Raw genomic sequence first — 26089 nt, 5'->3', positions numbered from 1 at the left:
AACCGAAACGGCCGAGCATTTGTCCCGCATTCGGCAACTTTTATTTTAAAAGTTGTCGCACTCGCATATTTTCGAAAACGGAATCTCCTGTTCTCGCTAATGTAGCTCATCGTCCACGGGCTTGCAAGCGCGTATTAGCACACCGGTATTAGGACTTTCGTTGAGCGAGAAAGACACGCGCGGGCCCCATCCTGATGCCCTTCCCGTAACGTCTCTTTCTCTCTCTCTCTCTCTCTCTCTCTCTCTCTCTCTGGGGATAATTCGTTCGAAGCGCTAACGGACAGCGACGTATCTTTTTTCCTTTCTTTCTTTCTTTCTTTCTTTTTATCGGTCAAATGTTTCACTCGGACTAGGCGAGTTCTTTCCGCGGACGAAAGTTCGTAGAAGCTTTGGCAGGAGCTTTCGTAGGAGGTTCCGCGCGAGGCAACGAAACTGCGATAAAGCAGTCGCGTCGTTTTCTTATGGATCGTACGCGTCACGAACTACGTTCGAGTTACACGCTTCTCGACTTTCCCGATTCTAACTTTGCTAAATGGAATTGTTATTGTTCCGCGTACGGGAAGCGCGACCCGAGAGATTTTCCGGGTATGTCGCGATCGTTGAATTCTCCAAGGCGCCGAACTTTGCGAACTTTCCGAATCTTCCGACCTCTATTACGCGTCGGTCCATTGCTATCGCGGATTCTTTTTCGACGACTTTCTCTTCCTACGCCCTACTCTTCCTCTGCTTGACTCGTAAAGCTTCGGCGCCGAGATTCAACGTGTGCCGATAAGAGATAGGTACTACGATGCGTCATAAACGTCATAAGCGTCGTAAACGTCCTACCGTGTTTGGTCAGTTAATTAAGGTGGAAAAAGTTGGCTCGGAGACAAGTTTCGAGCGTACTCGCATTTGCTCCCTCTTTCTCCGTTGCGCGAACCCGCACGCACCCTTTATTCTCTCCTCTCTCTTCCATCTAGGGTTTTTTCTCCTCGCGTTTGCGTCAACTTGCCGGCTGCCCACTACGATCAATATTTTTTTATACGAAACTACGTTGGAGCGATATTTCATGTTTCGTGCTATTTGCACGTAGTTCTTGCGAAAAAGTGCAATGGATGACGAAGAAAATGACAAAATCATGGATCGATTATAAACTTTGAAAAGAGCCTGACTCCACGTCACGTTCGAAAGGGTCCCGAAGAGGAAAACGACGACGACTACGACTACGACGACGACGACGACGACGACGACGACGACGACGACGACGACGACGACGACGACGACGACGACGACGACGACGACGACGAGTACGCCGCACGAAACGGAAACCGAGTCGACGTTCCAAGATTAATTACCGACTTTCAAGAGGATAGACCCCGGAGTCTCGTACGGAAGCTCTAACAACTTGCCAGGCTTTGTCGAGGCTTTATCCCGTGGTCCTAACGCTACGGCGGATACGTACGTCTACGAGGGACAAGAAGGCAACGACGGAGAGGACGATTCGAGAGCTTGGATTTCGTCTTTCCTCCTCCCTGTCTCTCTCTCTCTCTCTCTCGCACGTTTTTCTCTCTTTTCACTTTTTCTTTTTCTTTTTTGTTGTTTTTTTTTTTTTTATCGTTAACGAGAGAAGAACGTTTCACCGAATGTCCTCGGTGATAATTATCCGTCGAAATAATGACGGTAACAAGCGTAACAAGCTCGTGAATCACCAGAAACGTGATTAATAACGGAAAATGGGTACGGCATTAGAACCGAAATTACGCGCGAAGCGTGAGACTTAATAAGCAAATAATTAAAGCATCGCTTGTCCGGACGGACCGATAAAATTACTCTATTTTTTTTTCCTTTATTTTATCTTTCTCTTTGGATTTTTTTTTACCGAGAAACTTTTTTTTATGCCAACGACGAGCGAGTTCCGTACGAAACATGGCGCTCGGTTCGCTTCGACGTGTTCTAGTTCTCTCGTCGGGAGGGCGAAAAAACGAAAAGGAAAAAAAGAAAAAGAGAAAGGAGAAGAAGCAAAAAAGGCAAAAAGAGAAAAAAGGAGAGTTGGGCGGGCGTAAAATATAAACGGACCTTTTAGCAACACCTTCGGCGGCTTTCAAAGTAGCCAATTTCGCGCGAGCGTTCGGAGCGAATAGAAAAGAGAAAGAGGGCGAACAAAGGGAAACGAACGGAACGAAAGAAACGGAGATTCTCAGCGGTCCAATTGTGTCCAAAGGCGGGCGGGCCGAGTGACTACGTGCCTGCGTACGTCATCGTTTCCCCGTCACCGAGAGTCTATCTAGGAAATGAAGCTACCGTAAAGACGAAACGAGACGTCGCGCTCTTACGTTTTTATTCGAGAATTAACATAAAAGAAAGATCATTTTCTCGATCGAAGGGCATTCTTTTTTCTTTTATTTTTTTGTGTCCCCCACCCCCCCACAGGTAGAGCACGGAGCCCCGGAAGGAAGGACCGCAAGGATATGCTAGGGACGAGGCAAGAATAGATCGTTGCTCGGAGAGACGAGAAGCGGAGTCGAACTTTTGTTTCCAGCGAGGACAGCAGCGCGCACAATGGACCACCCTCTACACGTCTCACCTTTCTTGCATCTATGGCATTACTCTGCGCCAATGTTCTTCGCCGGCAGGGATCGAAGTTTAACGTTCGATACATAATGCGTTTCTCTCGACGCTTCGCTGTATCGGAAAGATATTATCGGAGATAAAGAGAGATCAAAGATCGGAGCGAAGCTACTAAATTCGTTAATTTAATACCAAAGGAGAATAACTATAAGGGAAGAAGAAGAAGAAGAAGAAGAAGAACCCTAATAATTATTATCGGCGATTCGCTTCGTCTGTCGACGACCCGTTTACTTAGAGACTTGCTTCATAGTTTTCTCGTTGTCGAGTAATCCGTTACGTTGCGATATTGAAAGGCCATTGTTTTTATTCGCAGCAACTTGGACGCTCCGATGATTTATGAACGTTACAGCTCGTGTCGTCGTTGTCGTTGATGTTGCCGAAAAGGTTAAAGAAAGCTGAACGAGTCCCCCGACGTTCGGGTTCGCCCCGAGTATAGCACACCCCGGACGCATTAAACGTTTACGCTTCTATAAGAACGGAATTTTCCTTTGGTATTAACGCGCCGGTCGTCTTCCTTCCTCGAACTTGGGATATATAACGAAAAGAATGCGATAACCGAGCTCGAATGCTTGACTCGAGCTAAATTCGTGATCGAAGACAATTTAACGAGTCCCTTCGCTCGTCAACGTTCTCGTTAAAGGAGAAATTGATTTTTCGACGAAAAACTACGCTCGACGTACCGTCTGAGAAGAATACTCGCAACCTTTTCGCACTCGGGATCCAGGGATTGGTTGACCGGTGCGACGGATAAATAGCGTAGCGTTTTTCTTCAAAGATTTGTTCACTTAAATATTATATTACGTTACGTTTGCGTAAGTACAACACGTCTTAACCTTAAAAACTTAGATTCTCTCCGTAAGACTCGTTTTTCTAATCGATCGGAATTACGTGGCCTGCTATTTCTTCGATATTGTGATAAATTTCTGCTACGAGCTAATATTAGGTTGACCGGAAAGTAATGTCGCTTTCTTCAAATAAATTCAAACGAATAAATTTTTAACATGTTTTTATTTTTAATCACAATCAAATATCGACATGCGCATAAACGACATTACTTTTCGGTCCACCTAATAATAATAGGTATCGTTGTAACGTTGCGCGTAGCAAAATAAAATATTCGTATTATTACGAGAGGAACGTTCATTATTTACGTACTCGTACATGGATGCGCGTTCGTTAGAGCGTCGGCACGTTAATAAATAGTTTGGCGCGGTGAATGAATTAATTCGAACGAGTTTGTCATATATGCTCCAACGGATGATAGTCCGTGATGTAAATGCAGCGCGGCCGATATTATATCTCTTACTAAAGTTTTACTTTGTACCTCTTCGTGTCGTACTTTACCGCGTCGTATCGCGACGGTAATAAAAATAATTATGCGACAACTATGCTAGGGAGAATCTTCGTTGAACGAAATACGAGACGTTGACGTTTTTATCATTAGAGCCGCGTCGAGCTTTCCATGTTCTTCTTTTGTACGATACCCGAGTTAGTTTCTCGAACTATTTCATTTAAAATATTCACGACGAGCAACGAAATCTAACAATTCGATCCAGACGCAACGTGGGAAATTTGTCTATCCCCTTAATAACTCGGGAATACGGCAGATCTCGTTGGTCTTATTCGTCTGGATACGTAATTAAAGATAACGAAGAAGAATTGAGGACGAATCGTTCGAGATTTTCCCTGGTCGATATTTGTTAGTCTCGCAACGATGACGTATCGGGAGCAGTCTTATATAATAATTAGCGAAAGCAAATAATCGTTGATCGAGGACGATCTAGAATGGTATAACCGGAGGGTTATACTCTTTCTCTCGCTCGGCAGATGCTGCGCGTCGATTGGCATCAGCGTCGAAGGTGGATACCGTGGTTATTTGCATACATTCTCATTAGGTGCCGGCACTCGGCAGGATAATTTGAATATTGCACGTTACTCGCACTGATGAGACGTAATTCGAACGGCTCTCTCTCTCTCTCTCTCTCTCTCTCTCTCTCTCTCTCTCTCTCTCTCTCTCTCCTCTCGTTCCAACAATTCTGGCGCGCAGTATTCCTCTCCTTTTTCTTATCGTTCCAGTCTCGTGCGCATCATCCTGAAACGACTATGGTTGCGCCTCGTTGGAATCTTGATTAGGTGTTTCTCCAAGCAAATGGATATGTCGACGAGATACGAGCCTCTATGAATAAGACTCTGGAAAAACTTTCGATCCCTTATGCATCGAGTCTCTCTCTCCCTCTCTCTCTCTCATTCCCTAGCCCTTGGTTTTGATTAAACCTACTACCACCTATTACGAAGATAAGCTATTAGACTGAAAAGCAACGGAAGCGTAACGTGGTTTTCTTGGCCAGCTTAAATATATTCTGCTGATGTTACCGAAAAGTACCGGGCCGACTAAACTGTCCGGAACTGTTCTATACTTTAATTAGCAATGTGTCTTCCCTTCGAAAATTACCTCTTTAGGTGTGCGCACAAGGTGCTCGTAAGGATACGCTCGTAAACTCGTTCGTTTTCTTTCTTTCGTTTTAGCGTCCCTTTTTTCTTGCCGCCGTTGCGTGAGTGCATGCTCGGAACGTAGGTATATACGACGCGACTGCAATCTAGGAAATGTAAATCTTTGAGTTGCCTCGCTAACTGCCGATAATATACGGTGTACTTTCTTTAGCCGTGTTTACAGAGTTTATCGATCATCGTAATTTCGCTAATTGTATATCCTCGTTGATGAAACAAAGCGCGAGTTTTATCGTTGGTAATAAATTCCTTGTCTGAGAGAGAGAGAGAGAGAGAGAGAGAGAGAGAGCAACGTCGTAGACGCTGTTTCGATAACTCATTGGGAGACAGTTAGCGTCGAATTGAATTGAATTGACGAGAATGAACTTATCTCGTTAGTCGCTCCTTGTAATTAATTTGAAATTTCGTTTTCCATGTGCCGCCGCCAGTTAACTGCAACATTCATTTATTTCGCGCTCTTTCCCACTTGACGGCCGATCGCGGAATTTTAGCGAAAGAACATCGCATCTCGACGATGTTCGTTTTATTTCGGACATCTATCGCATGCTTTAGCCTTAGTTTTGTTCGTTCGAGGTGCAAAGAACGTCTTCGAGTCCGTATGTCGTCCATGTCGTATAAAATTGTATAGAATCCGTTCGTCGTTCTAAACACCGTTTGTGTTCCGACAATCACGCTTCTGAGCGAGAAAGAGAGAAAAAGTATATAAAAGCTGTAGTAGGTACGGTCGATGCGTAAAATCGATCAATGATCGAGTTACCAATGGATTTCGTTGTCCACCGCACAGCCGATCCCACGGGAGGAATCGTGTAACTGATCGCGTAATTGTTAAGCCGGGCAACAAAATTTTGCCCGTTCGATGCGGCTGGCTCATGCTGCGTTACCACGGGTGAGCCGACGAGCAAAGGTGTGGGGTGGACTCGCCGTGGCAACGTGCCCGTTATTCGCCGCCCTTGCGTACTAAACCGAATGAGCGATAGGCGGCGTCCGTAAAATGAAACTATTGTAAATACCTGGATAGCGTGTAATTTTGTTCCGCGTTGTATTCTCCGTGCGGTTCCTGCTTTCTCAAGCTACGTTTCATTTGGACGCTTGGTTTTCATTATTGAATCGGCTCTTTCTGAATTTCTTGAAATTTCTTCATATAACGTATGTCTTTCATTTCCATAGTTATGATTCGTAGCACGACGAATGGACCTCGTCGATAATAGGCAATAAATTGGGAGGGAAAGGAAAGAGAAAAGAAAGAAAGAAAGAAATAAAAAGTAATTAGTTTCTCTAATATATCGAACTTCTTTGTATATCGAACCACTACTACGCTCTCGCGGATTAAACGATTAAGAGTGTTCTTGATGCGTTATACCCGCAAAGCTGGCCGGTTCGTCGTATCGCTAAATTGGCCGTGAACGAGTTTTCCTCGTTTGCGAATGAAAAAAATGTGCGGACTCGTTGGAATTAGCCGGTGGAAGAGTAATTCATAATATTTACGAGTAGAGAGAAGTAAAATATTAAGGCTCGCTCGGCTATGTTCTTCTATGTATTCTCCCTCTCTCTCTTCCTTTTTTCCAAAAGACCACTCTGCGACGATTAGCTCAGAATATCTTTTAGCCGGATAATATGGTCGAAGAGAGACAAGAGTAAAGATTAAACAAGCGCGCCTTCATTACCCAAAAGAAAAAAAAAGAAAAAAAAAAAAAAAAAGAAAAAAAAGGAGCCTTTCAATTTCGCATTCGTCAAAAGTAGCTTCGATCGTTGCGCTTCATAGTGCTTTTCTAGTTGTTTCCAGTCGTTTATAAATAAATTCTTTTATTTCCTTTATGAAAAACTAACGAGAAGCACGGGAGAGATCGGTATGGCGAATGTAAAATTCATACGAAAAGAAGGAAAGGAAAATATATTTTTTTGCCGAGACTGCGCGAACACGGAAGATATCCTTTTTTTCTTTTTTCTTTGCCTTCCTTTCTTTTACATCTCGACACCCTCTTTTATATCGTTCGTTCGTTCGTTCGTTCGCTCGCTCGTTAAATTAGTCGTGAAAAATACACGCACGCTTGTGCACGTTGGATCAGTTTCCGCGGAGTCAAAGTTTCCACGCTGTAAGCGCATACTCGTTGAACGAATGAGAATATAAACGCAATTTTAGCTCTCACCTCTCGTTCCCATTCCGTATCGTTCGCCGGTGAGATATTTCTCGTCGTTGTCGCGTGTTATCGGGCACGTTAAATTTTAATAGCCGTTTACCGGCTCCCTCTCCTCCCGTCGAGCTTCTTCTCGTAGCGCGGAGCTTATCGTCGTTCGCCCGATACGTGGCGTGGGAAAATCAATTAATTAAGCGCTATCAAGATTTTCATCGAATTCGCAGTCGCTACGCGCGAAGGGCGATTATCGAGAGGGAGATTGGCAAACGTTCACAGAGAGAGCACGCAATACGTAATTATCTTGACGTTAGGACCTTCGGATGCGTTTTCGATCCTACAATCTTGGATTCGGCTTAATCGATCGTTCTACGCCAACGAAAGCAATCTTCTGTTTAACCTGATCTTTAATCGATATCCAAGGGCTGTCAAATAGGTGCGTCGAGAGGATTGTTCCTCGCAACTGCAATGCATTTTTTCGCGAACCCTTCCACTTGCGCATTAACGCAAAATTATCGAATTGCGTGCGCGCTCTTATTCCATCCTATTTCCATCCTATCCTATGAAAATCGAGTCTCGATCCATTCGGTCACGGAACACGAATATTAATACGGACATTAATAGAATTTGTTCATTAGGCGGAAAGGTCATTTCGACGAGGCGCTGCGTTGGCGAATAACGGTTGATGGTTGCAACGGACCTCCCTGCAGCCGCGGCACTTTATTCACCATCTTTCGCTACGTTTCTGCCCAATTCTGAATCTTCGCGTTGTCACTCCACTCCGTTTACGTTGCAACGACGGGTCTCGTTCAGGATCTTTCCAGATCTTCACTTTTTGGATCGTTCCAAAGTGACGAGCTTACGAATAATGCCTTGAAACAAGGAACGATCCGCTTTAATAAAGCTTTACGAAGTTTTATTTTCGACGGGTATTCGACAGATATTCGAAATGCATTCGAAAGGTATATTATAGAATGAAGGTGATAGAGATGGATGGGAAAACTGACTTTCTCTCTCTCTCTCTCTCTCTCTCTCTCTCTCTCGGCTCTATTTCGAGTTAACGAATTCACCAACGAATCGACGCTTCGGAAGTAGAATTTTTAGGCGTCGCGTCGCTCGGAATAATCAAAAACGTTTTGGCGATACGCGATTCATTCGTGCAAACGCCATCGACGAAATATCCTCGGGCGTTCTCGAGAAATTCGCTCGGTGCTCGCTTTTTTCGTTTGGCGCCGGCGAATCAAGGTGAAAGAGCGAGAGAGCGAGAGAGCGAGAGAGCGAGAGAGAGAGAGAGAGAGAGAGAGAGAGAGAGAGAGAGAGAGAGAGGGAGAGATCTGTTTCGTTTCATTCAATCGTCAAGGTACCGACAAGTGGGGTAAACTTGGACGATTTCGTGGTGAATTTCTTCGACTTTCTTTCGTTCGATCGACTCGACTCGTTATATTCCTCGAATAGCAGCACCGAGCGCTCCTCGTTTGCGATTCGTCGTGCACACGGCGCATACGCTCTGGAAATATTCCGTCCGCATAGGTATATATTCGCGTGCATAAACAGGAGATGACGCGAGCAGGCTCAACAAGGGGTATGCGGCGTATACATATGCATACGTCATTATGATAACAGTTAGTACTGCATTATCAGTTCGTACCGTATTAACGCATAGATAATATATGTTGCGAAACAAAATTTACGATTTTTATGCTCGCTTATCGCCGAACATTCGTTATACGTATTTGGCCGCTTCCGAACCATTAAAACGTTTAAATAAACGACTAATACCTTAAATAATAATTAAGTAGTAAGTAAAGATGATAAAATAGCTTTTAATTGTAATTCTCGCGAATCGAAATTGAAAAGAGTCGACCGATGAAGCGATCGTCCATCGAAACGAACACATTTCCCATCTCCCTTTTTTATCCCTCGTTCGGGAAGCTCGAAAGGAAGCATTCTTCTCGGTCGAAGAATTAACGACGTAGTATCGCGACAGTACTATACTCCTCAGAGTTTCAGGGAGAAAGATTGTATGAACGTTCGTTAACTCGTATCTTACGTTCGTTCCCGCTTGAAAAGCCACGTCGTAGTACTTCGTACGACGAACTTTTCAATTTTATTAAAGCGACTTTCGACTTTGGCAAAAAAAAATTGGCCAATTAAACGATTAAACCAATAAGGATTCATCGAATACTCAGCAGGAACGTCGGATAGTTAGGTTAACGAAAAACGACGATAGACGACGAGATCAAAAGTTTATAAACGAAAGATGGGCGCAAAACCGACTCGAAAAAGTTATAAATCGTTGGCTAATTAACTCCGAAAATGCGCTTGTAAACGAGTCTCCTTTCTCATCGCTAGGACGTTTCGTCCTTTTGGTGCTCGCGTCGGCATCGAAACGAAACAAAACGCGAAAATGAAAAAAGGAATCTTTGAAAAGTGGAAGGTTTGACTGACTTTGCGTCGGACGGTTACGCGCAAGTGGTTCGATCGATCGTTCGAGTTAAATCTGCGATCGCCTAATTTGCCGGTAATTATCATTAGAGAGTGGGCCACAGCGAATGATGGATCGTTTAAGTGCTCCGGAGATAATTAGAAGCAGATATATATATATATGTATATATATATATGTATATATATAATCGAGAGTAACCAAGAACGCATCGACGCCATTGCAATTCGCGTTACTCCCGCTTTCGAGAGGAGATGGAGAGATGGATGGAGATATGAAAGATTTTCGATTATAACAGGCCTTCTTTACGGATGAAATTCGACGAGAGAACTCCTCTGGCAATAGTAGTAGTAGTAGTAGGATCGAAGAATGTTACTCTCGCCGTTGGGAAATCCTTAATCCACCACCCGTCGTTGTTTGCTCTCGGCCGCGCGATGTTTCTCTGTAATTGGAGCCTCGAAGTGATTCTGGCAAAGCACGAGAAGTAGAATGAGGAACGCGTGTAGATAGCAACCAAAGAAATGAAGGAAGAAAGGAAGGAAGGAGAGGCGCGTTACGGAAAGTACCACCGGCTACTAGAGGATAGAAAAGAGAAAGGGATTCGTAGAGCACGCCGTTGAGTTCTCTCGATGTAATGGAAAAAGTTAAATGACCGAACGTAGGTAGAGGCGAGGATTTTTATTATAAGCAAGCTCAAGTTTAATCGTTAACCAAGGAAATATGAAAATAATTTCCTTTACGTCGTTATCCATGTACTCTTCACGGGATTTTCAGGAATTTACGGAATTAGGCGTTAGAGCGAAAAGACCGGGGTAATAGATCTTTCGTAGAGAAAATTTGATATCCGTAAAGGAACGAAGCTGTTGTTGACCAAATACTTATTCGGGACGAAATAAAACGCTCTCCGAGAGAATTTCTCCCTTTGTCTTTTTCTTATTTCATTGCGTCAATGAAAAAACGACGCGACTCGCGAAGGGGAAAAAAGAAGAAGAGAGTAAAGCGTTGCATTTTGAATGGGGATGGAACGCGCGCTTTCATTTCCCGTATCAAGTATATTCGCGCGTATCTTTATCTTTTATTCGTTAAACTTGCGCTACTACAATTTCTGATTATGACCCGCACAACTCGTTATATTACATCAGTATTACCGAGTGAAATCGAACGTAGCTCTTTGTTATTTATAAGATGTAGGTATAAACGATCACTTGGAAAAGGTATATCTTGCAGGTAAATTTAGAATGGTGGAAGGGAATAAGCGTGGGATGTTAGAAGGAAGCTTTCAAATAGCTAATAATAAAAATTGTAAAATACGACGAGAGCTCTTTTTACTCGCTCGATGAACATTGTCTTCGTATCGTCGAACGCAGCTAAACTCTGTTTATCGAAATTTTTAATTCGCCGGTTAAAAGTTTCATTCGTTGATAACGTTTCGTTCAATTCGTTACATAAGGAAACATTCGCGAAATAATCGGTTAAGTCGAACACAATGGGCGCCCGTATGTCGAATCATCGAAAAGAGAAATTATCGCAAAACGGTTAGACCGTTTAAAGGGAAAATCTATGGCGGGCTGATGTGCGATCGGTACTCGATACTTTTCGAAAGTACATAAGTAAGGACCGTGAAATATGGCTTTCAGAGATCGTTAGCCCAACTTTGAATTTCTCCGGATGCATAGACCCGCATGTGCATCGTATATTTATTACATCTCGCTTACTATCTCTCTCTCTCTCTCTCTCTCTCTCTCTCTCTCTCTCTCTCTCTCTCTCTCTCTCTCTCTCTCTCTCTCTCTACCATTCGCACCTCTCCAAGGTATTTTCGATTCGGTTATCGTCGCGAAGCTCTACCGTAGCATTTAGAATTCGGAGTATCTGCTGGTCAGGAGGCAGCCACCCCTTGATCCTCGAGCAGTACACCTTCTTACCTTCGTTCTTCGAGTGATATACGAGCTCGACTCCGCTCTCTCTCTCTCTCTCTCTCTCTCTCTCTCTCTCTCTCTCTCTCTTTATTGGTATTTGCGCGCAACCTCGATTTATTGCGAACGAACACGTGAGTTTTGGTCGCGGAGAACACCAAACGAAAAAGATGGCTAATGTTCGAGGTATCGATTTCTAGGGTTTGCTTATTCTTCCTTCTTTGTTTCTCCAGTTTGAATTAAAGGAAATTAGGCATTCTCGACTCTCGAACTGATTTTCAAACCACTAAGAAGTAAGTTGAAATACGTAGTTGGCGTTCACGTCCACAACCACGTCCGAGTCTATTAGCGCGTTAATGGACGAGTTAGTTGGTGGCTTTCGCCGAACCTTTTGGTCGGTCTCGTCGCGGTTTTCAACTCTACTCGTTTGCCTTATATTTTACTTAGGCTTTAATAACTTTACTCACCGAATGCCAATACGATTTGCAAAGCCAATTATGTCGAAACTAAGACGCTAAATATTATATAAGAAGATGCTGAAAAGAAAGTGAAGAAGGAAAAAAGAAGAAAAAAGAAACAAAAAAAGACGAGAGCCTTTCGATCCCATGACACGATTGTGAAACATTTCCGAGATTCGTGAAAAATTTGTAGGAACGTAAATTCCCTTTTGATCGTGTGATCGTGCTCCGCGTAACATAGGGAATCTCAAAGGTCAACAGGATGCGTTTAACGAGCGTGGAATCGCACGAAGAGGAAGAGGTGCGTGCACCTACCGGTACGCCGACATCTACAGGTTGTCGATTTCCGTTCCTCGCGTGACAGTCTCTTTCCGTCGAATTAATTCAGTATTTTTCAATCGAACGGATTTAATTGATAAACCGACTGGAATAAATCGCATTCCGTTTCGAAGCTTAATAAAGCCATTATTCAGAGCGTTATCAAATAGTGGATATAGACGCGGTGGTAGTAGCGGTGAACAGAGAACACGGACGATATTAATTGTGGAGGTACACGGCCTATGCCTGTGCTACGTCGAACTCTGCCTGCATTGGTTACAATAGCTTTCTCTCTTTCTCTCTCTCTCTCTCTCTCTCTCTCTCTCTCTCTCTCTCTCTCTCTCTCTCTCTCTCTATCTCTCTCTCTCTCTCTCCTCTACGCTTGGAAGCGCATCGTTCGAGTTCTTTCCGAGCGAAAATCGCTGACCACCGAGCCGTGCTTTATTTCCATAATTTATTCACTCGCTACGTTTTTTCGTCGGCCATCGACTTTTCTAACCTAGCGATTTGGATTTTTCAGGAACGTTTCCGCCTTCTATGCGTTTCCTCCGACTCTTGATATTTCGACGAATCGAGATTTCGCTTTCGAGAAACACCGGTAACCGATACGAGCGCGGCGGCCGAGCCGTGGCTTTTGTGGAGAATTCTGTGGAGAATTCTGTGGAACTCTCTCGAATGCGTTTTTCGCCCATTGGTCGACGTCCGTGGTCGATAAATTCGAACGTTTCGCGGCTACGAGAGTACGCGAATAGGAAAGCTATGGAATAATATCACGGGGATTGTTTATGTATGTAAAGCCTCGTAACTGCGTAGTTATCCATAAAGTCTAAACAATCGGTAGTTGGATCCTGGACTAGCGAAATAAACGAGATCGGAGCGATAATACACGGAATTTTTCAATTCAAAGTATGCCAAGCGATAAAAGCGTTTCGATAGAAATAACGAAGGTAATTAGGAGAAACGTATTTTATTACGGTGTCGACGACGATTCCTCGAAACTAGAAGAAATAAGGTCTCCTTTGAAACAGACAGAAATTGGCTAAAATATCTCAAATGTCCTTGTCTGTTTACGTTTCTCTTATTTATAGACACGAATGGTAAAAAATATAGATATACCCATATTCCTCGCGTAACGTAACCGCATAGTAATTATAAAGTTTCAAAGTTCGACGAAAGGTAGGAATAAAAAGAGCGGTGTGTAAATGGGTGGTAGCAGTGGTTGCCGTCCTCGTTGCGGCTACGACGAACGTCTAAGCGTCGATACGTTCTTAGCGGTTCGTGCAAGCTGTCTGCAACTTGCACTGCAGCATCATCCAGTTCTTTCTGCTGGGCCGCAAGAGAGAGAGAGAGAGAGAGAGAGAGAGAGAGAGAGAGAGAGAGAGCGAGACGGGAAGCGCCCCGAGCTACTCTGGAGCCCACGCTTTATTTCCATAATTCTTTCCGTATGATCTTTTTACTCCACCTTTATTCAGCCCTGCGCTTCATCCACCTTTCCAGCTCGTATTCGCTTGCACAGGGGATAACCTCCTCTAGTGAAATTGTGTATTTCGTTTCGATGCCTCCTATATCTCTCTTTCTCTATCTCTGTCTTCATCCTCCTATCTCCCGCTGTCCATCTTCGTTTACTTTCGATCAGAAACTCTCACCAATGATATTTGGGTACTGACATTTTTACTTTTCACATTATAGATAATTAATATTCATAATTAATATCCGTATAATATGAAATTGGAATGACGATAAAAATTTCAAATCTTCGATATTAATATTATAATTATGATAATGATCTGTCTCTTTTGGATTGAAATGAAAAGTATTACATCGAAAATGATATTTCTGTTAACGAAAAATATCAGTTTTCGTTGTTAAACGCGTACCGAAATAATTTCGATTTTATTTAAAATCACGATATCCAAAAACCATTTCGATTCGATATAATTTGTTGTACCAACGTATATGATATGACGACGTTATTATTGTAACGATAAAGGTTTAATGCATCACAAGCGATACAATTTCAGCTCGAAGATTTTTCTTTCTATCCTTTTTTCTTCCTTACTTCCTTTCTTAGTAAGCCCCTTTACTTCGCCGACCGCATCTCCCTTACGTCTCTTGGTAAATAGTTTTAAGAGAAAAGTTTATGCACCCTCGTAGGAGGCAGGCCTTCGTAGATCCGATATCGACATTCGAAGCTTTTCCTTTTCTTCTTTTTCTTTCTTTTTTTTCTTGTTTTTTCTTTTTTTTTTCTTATCCTTTTTCTTGGTCTCCTTCGAACACTTCGGATGATGGATACCAGGACACGGGGCCGAGTTCATCTTGGAGAAATTGGGTTGTCTCGGACGAGAACGATGAGACACGTGGATTTTCGATTATGTCGCCGATAGGTTCGGATCGAAAAAGTCGGCGATGTAATTTAGGCGTAATATTTCGAAATATATATATATATATATATATATATATATATATATATATATATGGTTATTTTCTATCGCTCTTTTATCGATCTTTTCAACGGCCAATCGGTAAGTACGCAGGCATATTTTACATAAAATTATGCGTCTTTTCTTTTCTTTTTCTCTTCTTCTCCGACGCATCGAACGCTTATTCGGAATCTGGGAAAATGGATAATAATAGTCGAATGGATGAATTTTATTTTAATTTTACAAGAATTTCTCGACTACTACTTCGAGGAGTAATATCTCGGGAACGTCGATATATCTCCCCATTCCGTTCCGTCCTTTATCGTTTCCTTGGCATTGTTCTTTAGGCGATACGTAGGATCGTTTGTACAGTTGGGGGACTCGTCGTCGTTCGTTGGACGTGAATCGGAAGGATCACGAGTCGATTTAATTTTCAATTACTACTTTCTCTATGAAAATCGCACCTGATATTTCTTGAAATTTGCTTCTAATTTTTCACTCGAATAGCGCGTAGAATTACAAAGGCAGATTTCACGTTTCTTCGACAGGGAGAAAAATATAGAGGCAAATCTAGAAATATAGTCGAAATGAAAAAGTATCGTTTTTTCGAGCGACGCTTCGGCCGTAGCTCGAAATTGATTCGACGAGGCGCGCGTGACACGCAATTCCATTCGGCAGAAATGGCCGAATGTAGGCTATACGTATATTGGAATATTCGAGTATTCCCAAGCATCTCCGATGCGGCTGGAGAATCGCGAGTTAACGCGCGCTCAGATAGAATATCTTTTCCCTCCCTCTTATTCAGCAGCAGGTAACCGGGGCGAATACGAAACTGTTAGATATACGTGTGTATATTTCACACACACACACACACACACCTCAATATTATCCTAGTGGGTATGGAGTCGAAGAGGTCAGACTCTCTCGGATGCGGCTTCGAAATTCAAATCGTCGAAGGAGAGATCGATATACACGACACCGCCGACAACTTTTGTCAGAGGAAATAACGAATCTCGAATCGTTAACACCGTTTAGAATAGAATTCCGTAAATATATCGTTGTTCGGTGATGCGGGAAACGAAAGAAATGATTTGCATCGTCGTTCGGTTTATAATCAAAACGATTACGATCGCATTCGAGCCCGAGTAGAGTGACCTGATGTGAATTAACGGTAAAACAAAAGTGGAATGGGAATCGGAGCGTATCGATTTGGTTGCTCGTTCCTCTATTTAACATCTTTTGCGAATGAACGGGAGGTATGCCTTGAACGCGCTCGTTTTGACATCCTCGTCGTTGCCGTCATCGTCCTCGTACCTCGTAAAAGAGTCAAATAAGCTAAAAGCTCGTTGACCGGGGAAAAAGGATAGCGCAAACGGACAATTTCGCACGACCGATATATATATATATATATATATATATATATATATATATATATATATAGGTTACATATACGTATATCGTTTCTAATACGTTCTATGGAGGTGAGTCCTATAGTATCAAAAGATCAACGCGGGCATTCGTAAAAGCGTGAGCAACTCCTATCCATTGGAGAAATTTGAATGAAAACGAAGAGAAATCCGATTGAAATTTGACGTTTCGTTCTCCTTTAGCTTTTTTCAGTTTTTTTCCTTTTTTTTCTCTTTCCTTTTCTTTTCTTTTCTTTTTTCTTTTTCATCGCTCTCTGCTGAAAGATCCCTACTCGTTAAGATTCTTTGGGAAAATGTTCAAAAGGAAATTAGTACGTTCTTTCGCGTAAGAGCGTAAGTCAATATACCATATAGATATTCGAATGTCATTGCAAAGCATTCGCGATATTCTCCATCGAGAACGATTTGCGCTGAGCGCTGTTAGCGACGGCGAGCGGTTCGCCGCGTACACCGCAACCCGTCACTTCCGGTTAATCGTCGAGGTAACTCGCGCGCTAACGTGCCACTGTCTCGCGTTAGATTCTTTCTCGCGAATAAATTACATTGCTTCAAGATTCTCGAGTATGTGAAATCGATAAATTTTCATCTCGATTGATATAGATCGTTGGATGAATGTATAATGGCGTTCTTACAAGTATTTATAATAAATATTCCTTCTCCGAGCCGTACCATCGGGTATACATATGTACGTAGAAAGGGCCACCGGTGTGCAATCCGAGCCGAGCTCTGGCTCGTCCACCGTAAAACGTTTATGATCTTGCGACTAAGCGGAATTACAAGTGCCGTTGGTTTGTAATTGATAGACGAGGGGAGTGCCGTCAAGTATATGTAAACCCGATGCGTCGCTGGATTATTACGTTGGGTGCAATGGTTAATATAATACAATCTACAATTAGATACGGAGTAGAGCCGTAAAATGGAGCAAAGCGCGCACATCTTTGCAGCGTATTATTCTATCTCTACCTTTATCTCATTCATGGTGCACAACTAAATTTAACAATGCCTATTAGAAAAAGAAAGAGAGGAAAAAGAAGAAGACGACTAACGTGTAAATGGCGATATGGTCGAAGAACGTGCCTTTTTTTCCCATTTTTGCTCAAGAAGAACGTCGTTACGACGCCACAAGTGCGTCCTCGACGGTTGCTGTAGCCTGCACTTTCTTCTCTCCTTTTTCTTTCAACCTTACGAAGCTTGACCTCCTCTTACCTTGTCCTCTCTCTCTCTTTCTGTCTGTCTGTCTGTCTGTCTGTCTGTCTGTCTGTCCGTCCGTCCGTCCGTCCGTCCATCCGTCCGTCCGTCCGTCTCTCCAATAGTTTTCGGCGACGCAGAATTTTTTATTACGCTGAGCCAGTTTCACCTGACACAGCATACGATAACGAAGGAACGATGAATCAGTAGAGCGACAGGCTTGACTCTTTTACGAGCCACGAGGAAACCCGCTCGTTTGGTATCCTTTCCTTTCATCGCCTACTTCCGTGTTATCCCTCGTGAAAAGCATGTAAATCGTCTGGTTTGCTCTTCCGATAAAAGGCTCTCCTCGCGACTCGCGTGCAAACTCTTGGAAATCGAAGAATCGATTTTCTCTCACGTATATATATGTATATATATATATATATATATATATATATATATATATATATATGTATACTTTTCTATGTATATATGTACTTTTCCGCGCGGGAATGAATTTATAGCGATAAAACGTAATTGACGCTAGGCGAACGTCCGAGATGGAAGACGAGACGGGACGATTGTACATACGAGGGCACGTTACTCGAAACTAAGATTAATGTTCTCCGTAAAGACGAAGTTTGATGCTGGAGTTTCCAAGACACAGCGAGCCCGAAGAGTGGATTTGAGGAGGGACGGTTCTAATCGCCTAATTAGTTGTGCGACTCGTTCTCTTTTCGATCCACCTTCCTTTCAAGTTACCTCCTAGGTATTTTTTCGCTCGCTGCAAATACGTACGTTTTTCATTAAACCGAAAAGAGGGAGAGATCCGCGAAATGAATTAAACGAATCGTAGTTGGATCTTTTTGGATACAGACTAGCGTAAAGGGAGGAAAAAGTTAGTAACACGATGTGGATAACAGTCAAGGGTGGAGAGAATATGTTTCCGTGCTTTGCCGTCATAGAACGTTCGCATTAACGGGTCGTAAGTACGCACACATAAACGGCACTTACTCGCGAAGCGTTTATAGGTTAAAGTCCCGTGTTGTCGCGACATTAAACGGCAGGCAGGCGTAGTCGAGCGCGCGGACGTCCTTTTGCCCCTTTTTCACTTCCCCGCCTACCTCTGAGTTACGATCGTATTTGACCTTTTCGTGGAGCGAACCGAGTAGGTGCGCGCGGAACTCGAAGGTATTTGCACTATGAATCGTGGCTACGTCTAGGGAAATAAATCATGCGTTTAGCTACGGAGTAAGGAACTCTGCGTTCGTGTACTTTTTTACGTGGGAATATGTACCGGTACGACTTTTTTCCTCGGGCTTTCTAATATTTCGCCGAAGGAACGAACTGTGGAAGGATAAAAGCCGTTTACCCCCTGCTCGTATCCGTTGCTCTGGATATAAGAGTTAGGTACGATGAGAGAATTACTTTCTTCCTTCTTCCTCTCCCCTCTCTCTCTCTCTCTCTCTCTCTCTCTCTCATTCGAGACGCGTACCAAATTAGAAATTATATTCCATCTTCCGCTCGGCAAAATCGTTTATTCGTTATCCCATTACTTTCTATTCGCCTTGGCAAAGTTTGACGAAGAGATGCACATGGAAATAATAGGCTTCGGCGGACTTTGGTATCGAGCAGTGACGTTAGTATTACTGTTTTTATTAAAAATAACGAAGCGTCTCGTGACGCCTTAAAAGCTAGAATTCTGTTGTAGCATGTTTCAAAGATAAGCTTCGAACAATAACCATGGGAGTACGCAAGGAGCGTGCGAGCGATCTTCTCCGAGTAGTTTGCTTTCAGTTTGCATTTCACTTTGAAATACTTACGAGCTAGCTTAAAGTCCAAGTTCCATCGACGTTTCGTCTTTCGCTCCCTCGTTTTTCTTTATGTTCCCGCGTAGGGTGCGATATATCGTTTGGATTAAAAAATAACTTTTCAACGAGTTTCCATCGTATTCGCGATGGACTTGTAGTTTATCATAAATTTTAGATATTACGTAACGAATACCTCGTTCGTTCCTTAATGATACTTGCGCATATATATATATATATATATATATATATATATATATATATATATATAGTTTGCCGGAGACCTTTGCCACGTAGGAGTCTGCAGTTAACTTTGCGATCGGGCAAATTCGCTCGTAGAACTCGTCGACTAGCCATCGAATGAAACTCCGTCTACGACAAAGCGAGCGATGTGAAAGAGAGAAAGAGAGAACGGGAATGGGAGCATCCGAGCGTAGAGTAATTCGGTTTCCATCGAAAGTAGGGTTGGCTCATTAACGTACGAGTACGAGGGACGAAAGGAAGGAAAGAGGAAGGAAATTCTGGGAAAAGGACGGTGGCAGCGGTTTAAGCTAGCACTGCTTACGCGCGTGGCGTTAACTTTTGCTACGACGTCGACCGACACTTTAGGGCATTAAAGCTCGCGAATTTAGCTCGCGAGTTTGACTCGTGGTGAAACGCTCGTTAGGGATTCCTTCTTCTTCGTGGCTCGATTTACGCTGATAACGTTTTCATTATTTATCGGATTTTCGTGGAAAAGGAGTTTGTAATGCCAACATGGTTCTCTCTAATTTACCCGTCGTTGAAATCGCGTAGAATTCAAGTAGCCTCGACGACATCGGACCATCTTTCGTCTTCTCGGATAGCGTTTGAATCGCGTCATCCATCTTGAACGTAATTTAGACGTCGGTGTCTTTGTCTCTCTTTGTGAGATACGCGAAAGGACTCTCGAGAAATTACCGTCGAGCGGGTACTAGCTGTCGCTGCGACGTGTAACGCGATCGTGGATAGCATCGCCAGGAGCCGAGTAAGCACCTCTCGTACTTAGCCCGAGTTCAAGAGTACTTATAGGATATGAAGATTGGCAAGATTAGCGCTTGATGGGCCGGGTCATTACGTTGCGTACGTAGCGCAAGTAGGTCTCTGAGAGAGTAATACAGAGATTATCGATGCCCTCGGCGTATTGTCCTCCATCAATTCTCGACCGTTTCTTCTTACCAAGGCACGCTAAAGGAGGGAATAACTCGTTTGGTTGCGCGCGAGATATAGGTAAACTTAGCTGGATAGAGGAACGTCGTGATACGATGATGACGGAGAAGCGCTTGCTAAAGCGAGTTGCACGATGGAAATAAGTAGGGCGTTGTATACGTCCTCTCTCTCTCTCTCTCGCTCTCTGTCTCTCGTTCTTAAAAACTCTCGTAACGAGTATGAGATTCCGGATTAACGCCGGGTATAATAACGTTTAGAAGGGGTCTCATCATCGATAGAATTCCCCCCCACCCCCTCCCCCGCGGCGACTCACTATTCGTGAAATGTTCTTCGTTAGAAGACCATTGTGAATTATTCCGTCGGCTATTAGCCATTGACCCGAGAAAATCTTGAAATCTCGTTATCGGCGGATGGAGAAAGAAAGGGGAACCGAAGGAAGCAATTTGCGTGATCGAGATCTCGAGACGTTTCATGGTGAATGGCACTACTTCTACCATCGGCCTATCGCCTGTCTGCGTGTAACTACGAAAACGATATAGGATATTCTTCGTACCTACCTTCCAAGAATCCTCGAGGAACAAGCGAATCCCTTTCCTGTTTATTTTCTTATTCAAAGTAAAATCGAAATAAGATCGAAAAGTAAGATCGAAAGGTAAAATCGTATAGAATGTAGTAAAGAACGATAAATAAGAGGGATGAATAATGCTCGTACAAGCGGTGTTAAACTTGAAAAAAATAAGGCGAGTAATGGGTCGCGCGAGAGGAGAACGAGGATGGCCAAACGCGAGGATTCTCGAGGATTGGTAAATCGGAACGAGGGGGTAAATCGAGGCGAGGGGTAGGTTGTCGGGGGTGGTATTGTTACGCGAGATAGTTTGCGTTCCTTGTACTACTCTCGAGCCTTTAAGTAACTGGAGCGGACGAATAATAACGAAGAAATAACGACGAGAGAGGTGTGCGTGCAAGCGTAAAGAGATTTTTTTTTTTTTCGTGTCAAAGGAAGGAAGAACGGAAGGGCGAGAGGGAGGCGGGAGGGAGGAAGGAAGGAAGGAAGGAAGGAAGGAAGGAAGGAAGGAAGGAACGAACGGAAGAATGAAAGAGCCGTAAGAACGCAATGACTTTTCCCCTTTCTCCCCTCGACCGTTTGCACTTCTTTCCTTTCCATTTCTACCTTTCCTCCATCTTCTAATAATGGCGATGTCGGGTTTAGGTAGATACGCGCAACGACAGTGGCAACTGTCTCATCGAAAATGGATACCTCATCGTCGCGATCTACCCCCTCCGCCCATCCCGTTAGACGTAGCACTAATTCTGCAAAGCCACAGGGTTTGGAACTCAGCCAGGCTTGTAATATTCAACGCTTGACGGCACTCGGCGCGTTAAATTAAGAATAGGGTGATGTCGTGGTCGCGGTAATAATTTAAGTCTTTATTCGTGTCTCTCGGTTAATAGTACTTTTAGCTAAAAGGTTTTTTTCAAAGATGCCACGCGAGACAACGGATCGTGGATGGAAGAAGGACTATTATTCGCAAAGTCGTTCGACAGGATCTCTAGGTCATATAAAAAAATGAATGCAGCCCTCGCGTGAACGAGTCATTCCTTAACGGGCATTCACGCGTAACGCAATTTCGATGCATAAGGATAGAGGAGATCTTTCGATAAAAGCGATGACGGTAGCTAATAAAATATTTTCTCAATGAGAATCTATTGGGAACGAACAGATATCGTGCGGTTAAATGACACGAGGTGGATACTACTATATAATAGAAATTCAGTTGTCGGAGACGAGCATAGAAGGTACGGTAAACGGGAAGGGGGCACGGACTGCGCGCTCGCATAAATTAGCATACTAATGAAACGGTCGCACGGTACAACGCCGCGAGTATCGTTGTAGAATTAGAAAGAAAGGAGAATGAATTTCGAAATCGCCGATTAAAACGTAGCCCCGTATAATTGCAAGGAATAAGCATCTCGCGTGAAGGGGCAAATGGAGAGGGGTAAAAAAGATGAACGTGCTCGAATTCTCTTTTCGAGGAAACATGGTAATAAGCGCGAAGACTCACGGTGCGACGCTTAAACGACTTTCAAAAATCAATCGAACTTGTCTTGCGTGTTGCGGACGCGTCGAGCGACGTTCGGACGCATAATACGAGCGTTAGAAATTTGCCCGAACGTTTGTACGTGCGCGTGTACGACTGGAGAAGAGTCGTATCGCGTGGGTACGCGCACGCTCGCGCGTATCCGCCTTCGATCGATCGAACTTTGTCTCGGAGATGACTTTGGAAAACGCGTCGAACCCGATATTTACCTTTACGCGTCTACTCTCTACGGCGACGAGCCGGGTTTTTAAAATTCCATGAATCGGAAATTGGAAGAGTCGCGGGCCAACGGCCGATGGAGCGTTACAAGGGTCATTCCTCGGACGTACCATATTCGATTTAATAGAATATAGTCGCGAGACTTGACTTTGATAGGCGGAGGGACCTCGAGCGGATGGATGGACGGAGAGAAGATAGGTGTACGCTAGATTGGAATCTGTTTGTCGAAGGAACGATCTCCTGAGATCTGGCAAGTTTCATCCTGATAAACCGACCGTCTAATCTTCTCGTCGATCTTCTCCGCGTGCGCGCGCCTCTATCCGCCAACTGCCTGTAATGAATTATCGCTTCTTAAGCAGGCCGCCATCCTCGAGATTGGAAGCAAGTTTTTCTTACGGCTAGATTGTTTAATAAAATTGCGCTATTGTTCGCGAGTGCTCTTACCTCGATAACTTTGCCAACTTTCTTAATTCGATCAAAGCGCTCTGCCGCTTCCTTTTTTGCAAAGGCAATTTCGTTATCGGCTCGATAGATTTCTCTCTCTCTCTCTCTCTCTCTCTCTCTCTTATTTCCTGATACACCGGAACGGGATTTGTAACGAGATTTGTAAGCGAGAACAAACCAAGAAAATTATTTTTAAGACTCCAAGAAATGTCGTAGACGAGAAAAGATCGATATCGTCGTTTTAAAGAAGCATTCGTGCAACTTCATTCGAAAGGAGGAACTTGCCGCCGCTTTGCGTTCTTGCCGAGCATTTTCCATTCTCCTTCGATTTCAAGTTCGGGACAAGAGCTTCGACGACTTCCAAAAGAATTTAGGAACTCGAACTCTAGTTCTAAGCCTTTTAAAAAGTTTACTCGTAAAGATACTTTTCGAAGGTTATTAAAATGTAGCGAGACGAGGACTTGGGTAACTTTGGAGAAACATTTACAACCCATATATCCCGGCCGATAAATGTTTCTCGAACATTTTTTTTTCTTTTTTTCTTTTTTTCTTTTTGCATTTTATTTCTTCTCGACGTCCCTCATTCTTACTCTATTCTTTGATCTCGCGTTTCAATGCGAGAACAAAATCAAAGACGGTCCATAGTATATATCTCTTCCGCCGTAATCTTTTGGTGTAATCCACTTGGAATGAATTTTTCGATCGATCCTAACGACGGTGGAACCATTCGTTAACGTTTTCATCGTTGTGTGAGAACCATTAAGCCTCGAACCGGAACGAATATTATCATTGTAATTTTAGTACAGCGCGAAAATTTTTCTTTTACGTCTTTCGGCTCGCGTCTAGAGAAAACTAACGTTTTTTCGTTAAAGAACGTTATTAGTAATCCGAAGCGTTAATCCCAAAATATTGGGAAAAATGTTAATTCCCGTTGTAACGCCCGCTTAATAAACTTCTCGAGTGTCGTTCTGGATCGCGTCTCTCTCTCTCTCTCTCTCTCTCTCTCTCTCTGGATCTATTTGCCATCGATTTGCTGGTCGAGCTAATGCAGTTCCTGGGAGATTAGAGAGCACCGTTGACCATATTCCGGTCTATGCAATTTCGTGAACAAATTACAGACTCTCGGTCGAGTTCCCCGTAGAAAGGACGCTTTTACGCGTCGACCGACGCGTCCTCGTCATTGCATACGATCTTTTTACTTCGAAACCGAGCGTCGACTATCTTTTATACATCAAGGTGGTCTCGTCGTAGTCGACAAGGATAAACGATCGCGCATTTATTTCCACGGCTTTCTTACATCGTGGTCGACTCTTTTTCCTCGTTTCGCCGATGATTTAAAATCGTCTGGCGCAAAGAAGGGTAAAAGAAGGAAAAGAGAGGAAGAGAAATCGCTCCCTTTTGCGACGAGCCATTTCGTTAATAAATAAGCAACGGTAACGCGTGCCTCGGCGATCCATTTGAAAGGATAAGGAGAGATGATCTTACGTAGAGAATAGCGATCGACGAGAGAACGTAGCCAGCCGGTGGTGGTGATGGTGGTGGTACGACGGAAAAAGAGCCGATTAGAGGTACGTTTCATCGAAGTGCGTGTAAACGCACTTCTACCGTCGGCGTTAGCTCCGTAGAAGGCGTCCGTAAAAGACAGGAGTATTGGCTTCGATCCGTGGGTGCTAAAAAATATTACTATCCGAGAACTTGCCGAGCGCACTCGCCTCTATTCGGTATCCGTCTGTAGTCTGTATATTTTGCGGCATTTCGTTCGCGGGAAAAGCGATAGAGAAGCGATAGGGGACTCTTTTACGCGAGCTCGATGCCGCGTTAGAACAACGTTCCGCGTTCCGAAAAATCCAAATTCAATTCTTAAGGAGGCAAGTTCAAGGATTTAAAAGGGAACGAACGATAGAAGAGTAAAGGAGAGAGTCTTATTTCGACACCGACACGAGGATTCACTTACCATCTTTGACGCAGAACGCGCCGATAATCCAGAGCGGGAAGAGCGGCACGATCAGGACGTGGAGATATCTCGTGTTTGCGTTCGATCGTAGACTCCTCCCGACGTGCAGCCTCGGGTAAACCATGATCGTTCGACGTTAACCTTTCGCGGCTCGATCATAGCAACCGATCGCAATCGTAAAACGACGTTTCACCGCACATTTCTCGTTCTAGTTTTTCCTTTCAAATGAAATCACCATCACCTCCGAGAAGCAGCGTGGATCTCGCGCACCTTTCGGTCATTTCGCGATAGAAAAACTTTTCACGGGAGACACTTTTCCAAGGGGGAAACGAGAAAATAACTCGCGAACACGTCTTCGAGTTTCTTTATTCTTGCATCGTTGCACCGACCTAGACACGTTTTCCCTTTGCTCTCGGCTCTCTCGAGGAACGAAAAGCACACGCACGATACGCACTATTATCCTCTCCCTCCCCGCCCGCCCACCCGCCCGCCCTCCCTCCCGTTCGTTCGCCCCCCTATCTCTCTCTCTCTCTCTCTCTCTCTCTCTCTCTCTCTCTCTCTCTCTCTCTCTCTCTATCCTCTCCCTCCTCCTTTTCACCCAAAGAGCCGATCGCTCGAATTTCTTTTTTACGCACGCAAGTCTAGTCCGCTATATTTATCTCTTTTCTTTCGCACGCAGCCGCCAAGCGATGGAGCGAAAACGTAGCGGTACTCGAACGACAACGACGTAATGCGCGCCACTCGCCGTCGGCGAGATTTCCTTGTCTCCCTCTTTCTCTCTCTCTCTCTCTCCCTCGAAGCACACATACGTAAACCCTCCTGCGCACGTACACGTTTCGCGAGAGCGTATTGTCTGAAACGAACGGAGTCGTGTGTACGGCGCACTCCGCGATGCGCTCACCTGCCGCCGGCACCCCCACCAACGGTTTAACCGCTACTACCACCACCACCACCACCACCACCGCCGGTAGCAGCACCCCT

General features: G+C 43.9%; 1 protein-coding gene across 3 annotated transcripts in view; it reads right to left on the bottom strand.

Moving 5' to 3' along the window:
- LOC118445428 (neural cell adhesion molecule 2) overlaps positions 1-25564 on the bottom strand; it is a 73781-nt gene extending 48217 nt beyond the window's left edge. For 2 of the 3 annotated variants that reach the window (XM_035874890.2, XM_035874891.2), the window contains exon 1: positions 25109-25564. In XM_035874890.2, coding sequence (XP_035730783.1) covers positions 25109-25232 — 124 coding nt within the window. In that variant the 5' untranslated portion in view covers positions 25233-25564. The remainder of the gene's footprint in view (positions 1-25108) is intronic. The other variant, XM_035874893.2, reaches the window with a different exon arrangement.
- Positions 25565-26089: the final 525 nt, after the last annotated feature.

Source organism: Vespa mandarinia, unplaced genomic scaffold, assembly GCF_050613455.1.
Source record: "Vespa mandarinia isolate Hongniang unplaced genomic scaffold, ASM5061345v1 scaffold_59, whole genome shotgun sequence".
In the NCBI taxonomy this organism is placed as follows: domain Eukaryota; kingdom Metazoa; phylum Arthropoda; class Insecta; order Hymenoptera; family Vespidae; genus Vespa; species Vespa mandarinia.
Note: the sequence above shows the minus strand (reverse complement) of the source record. Positions and strands in the feature narration are given on the sequence as shown.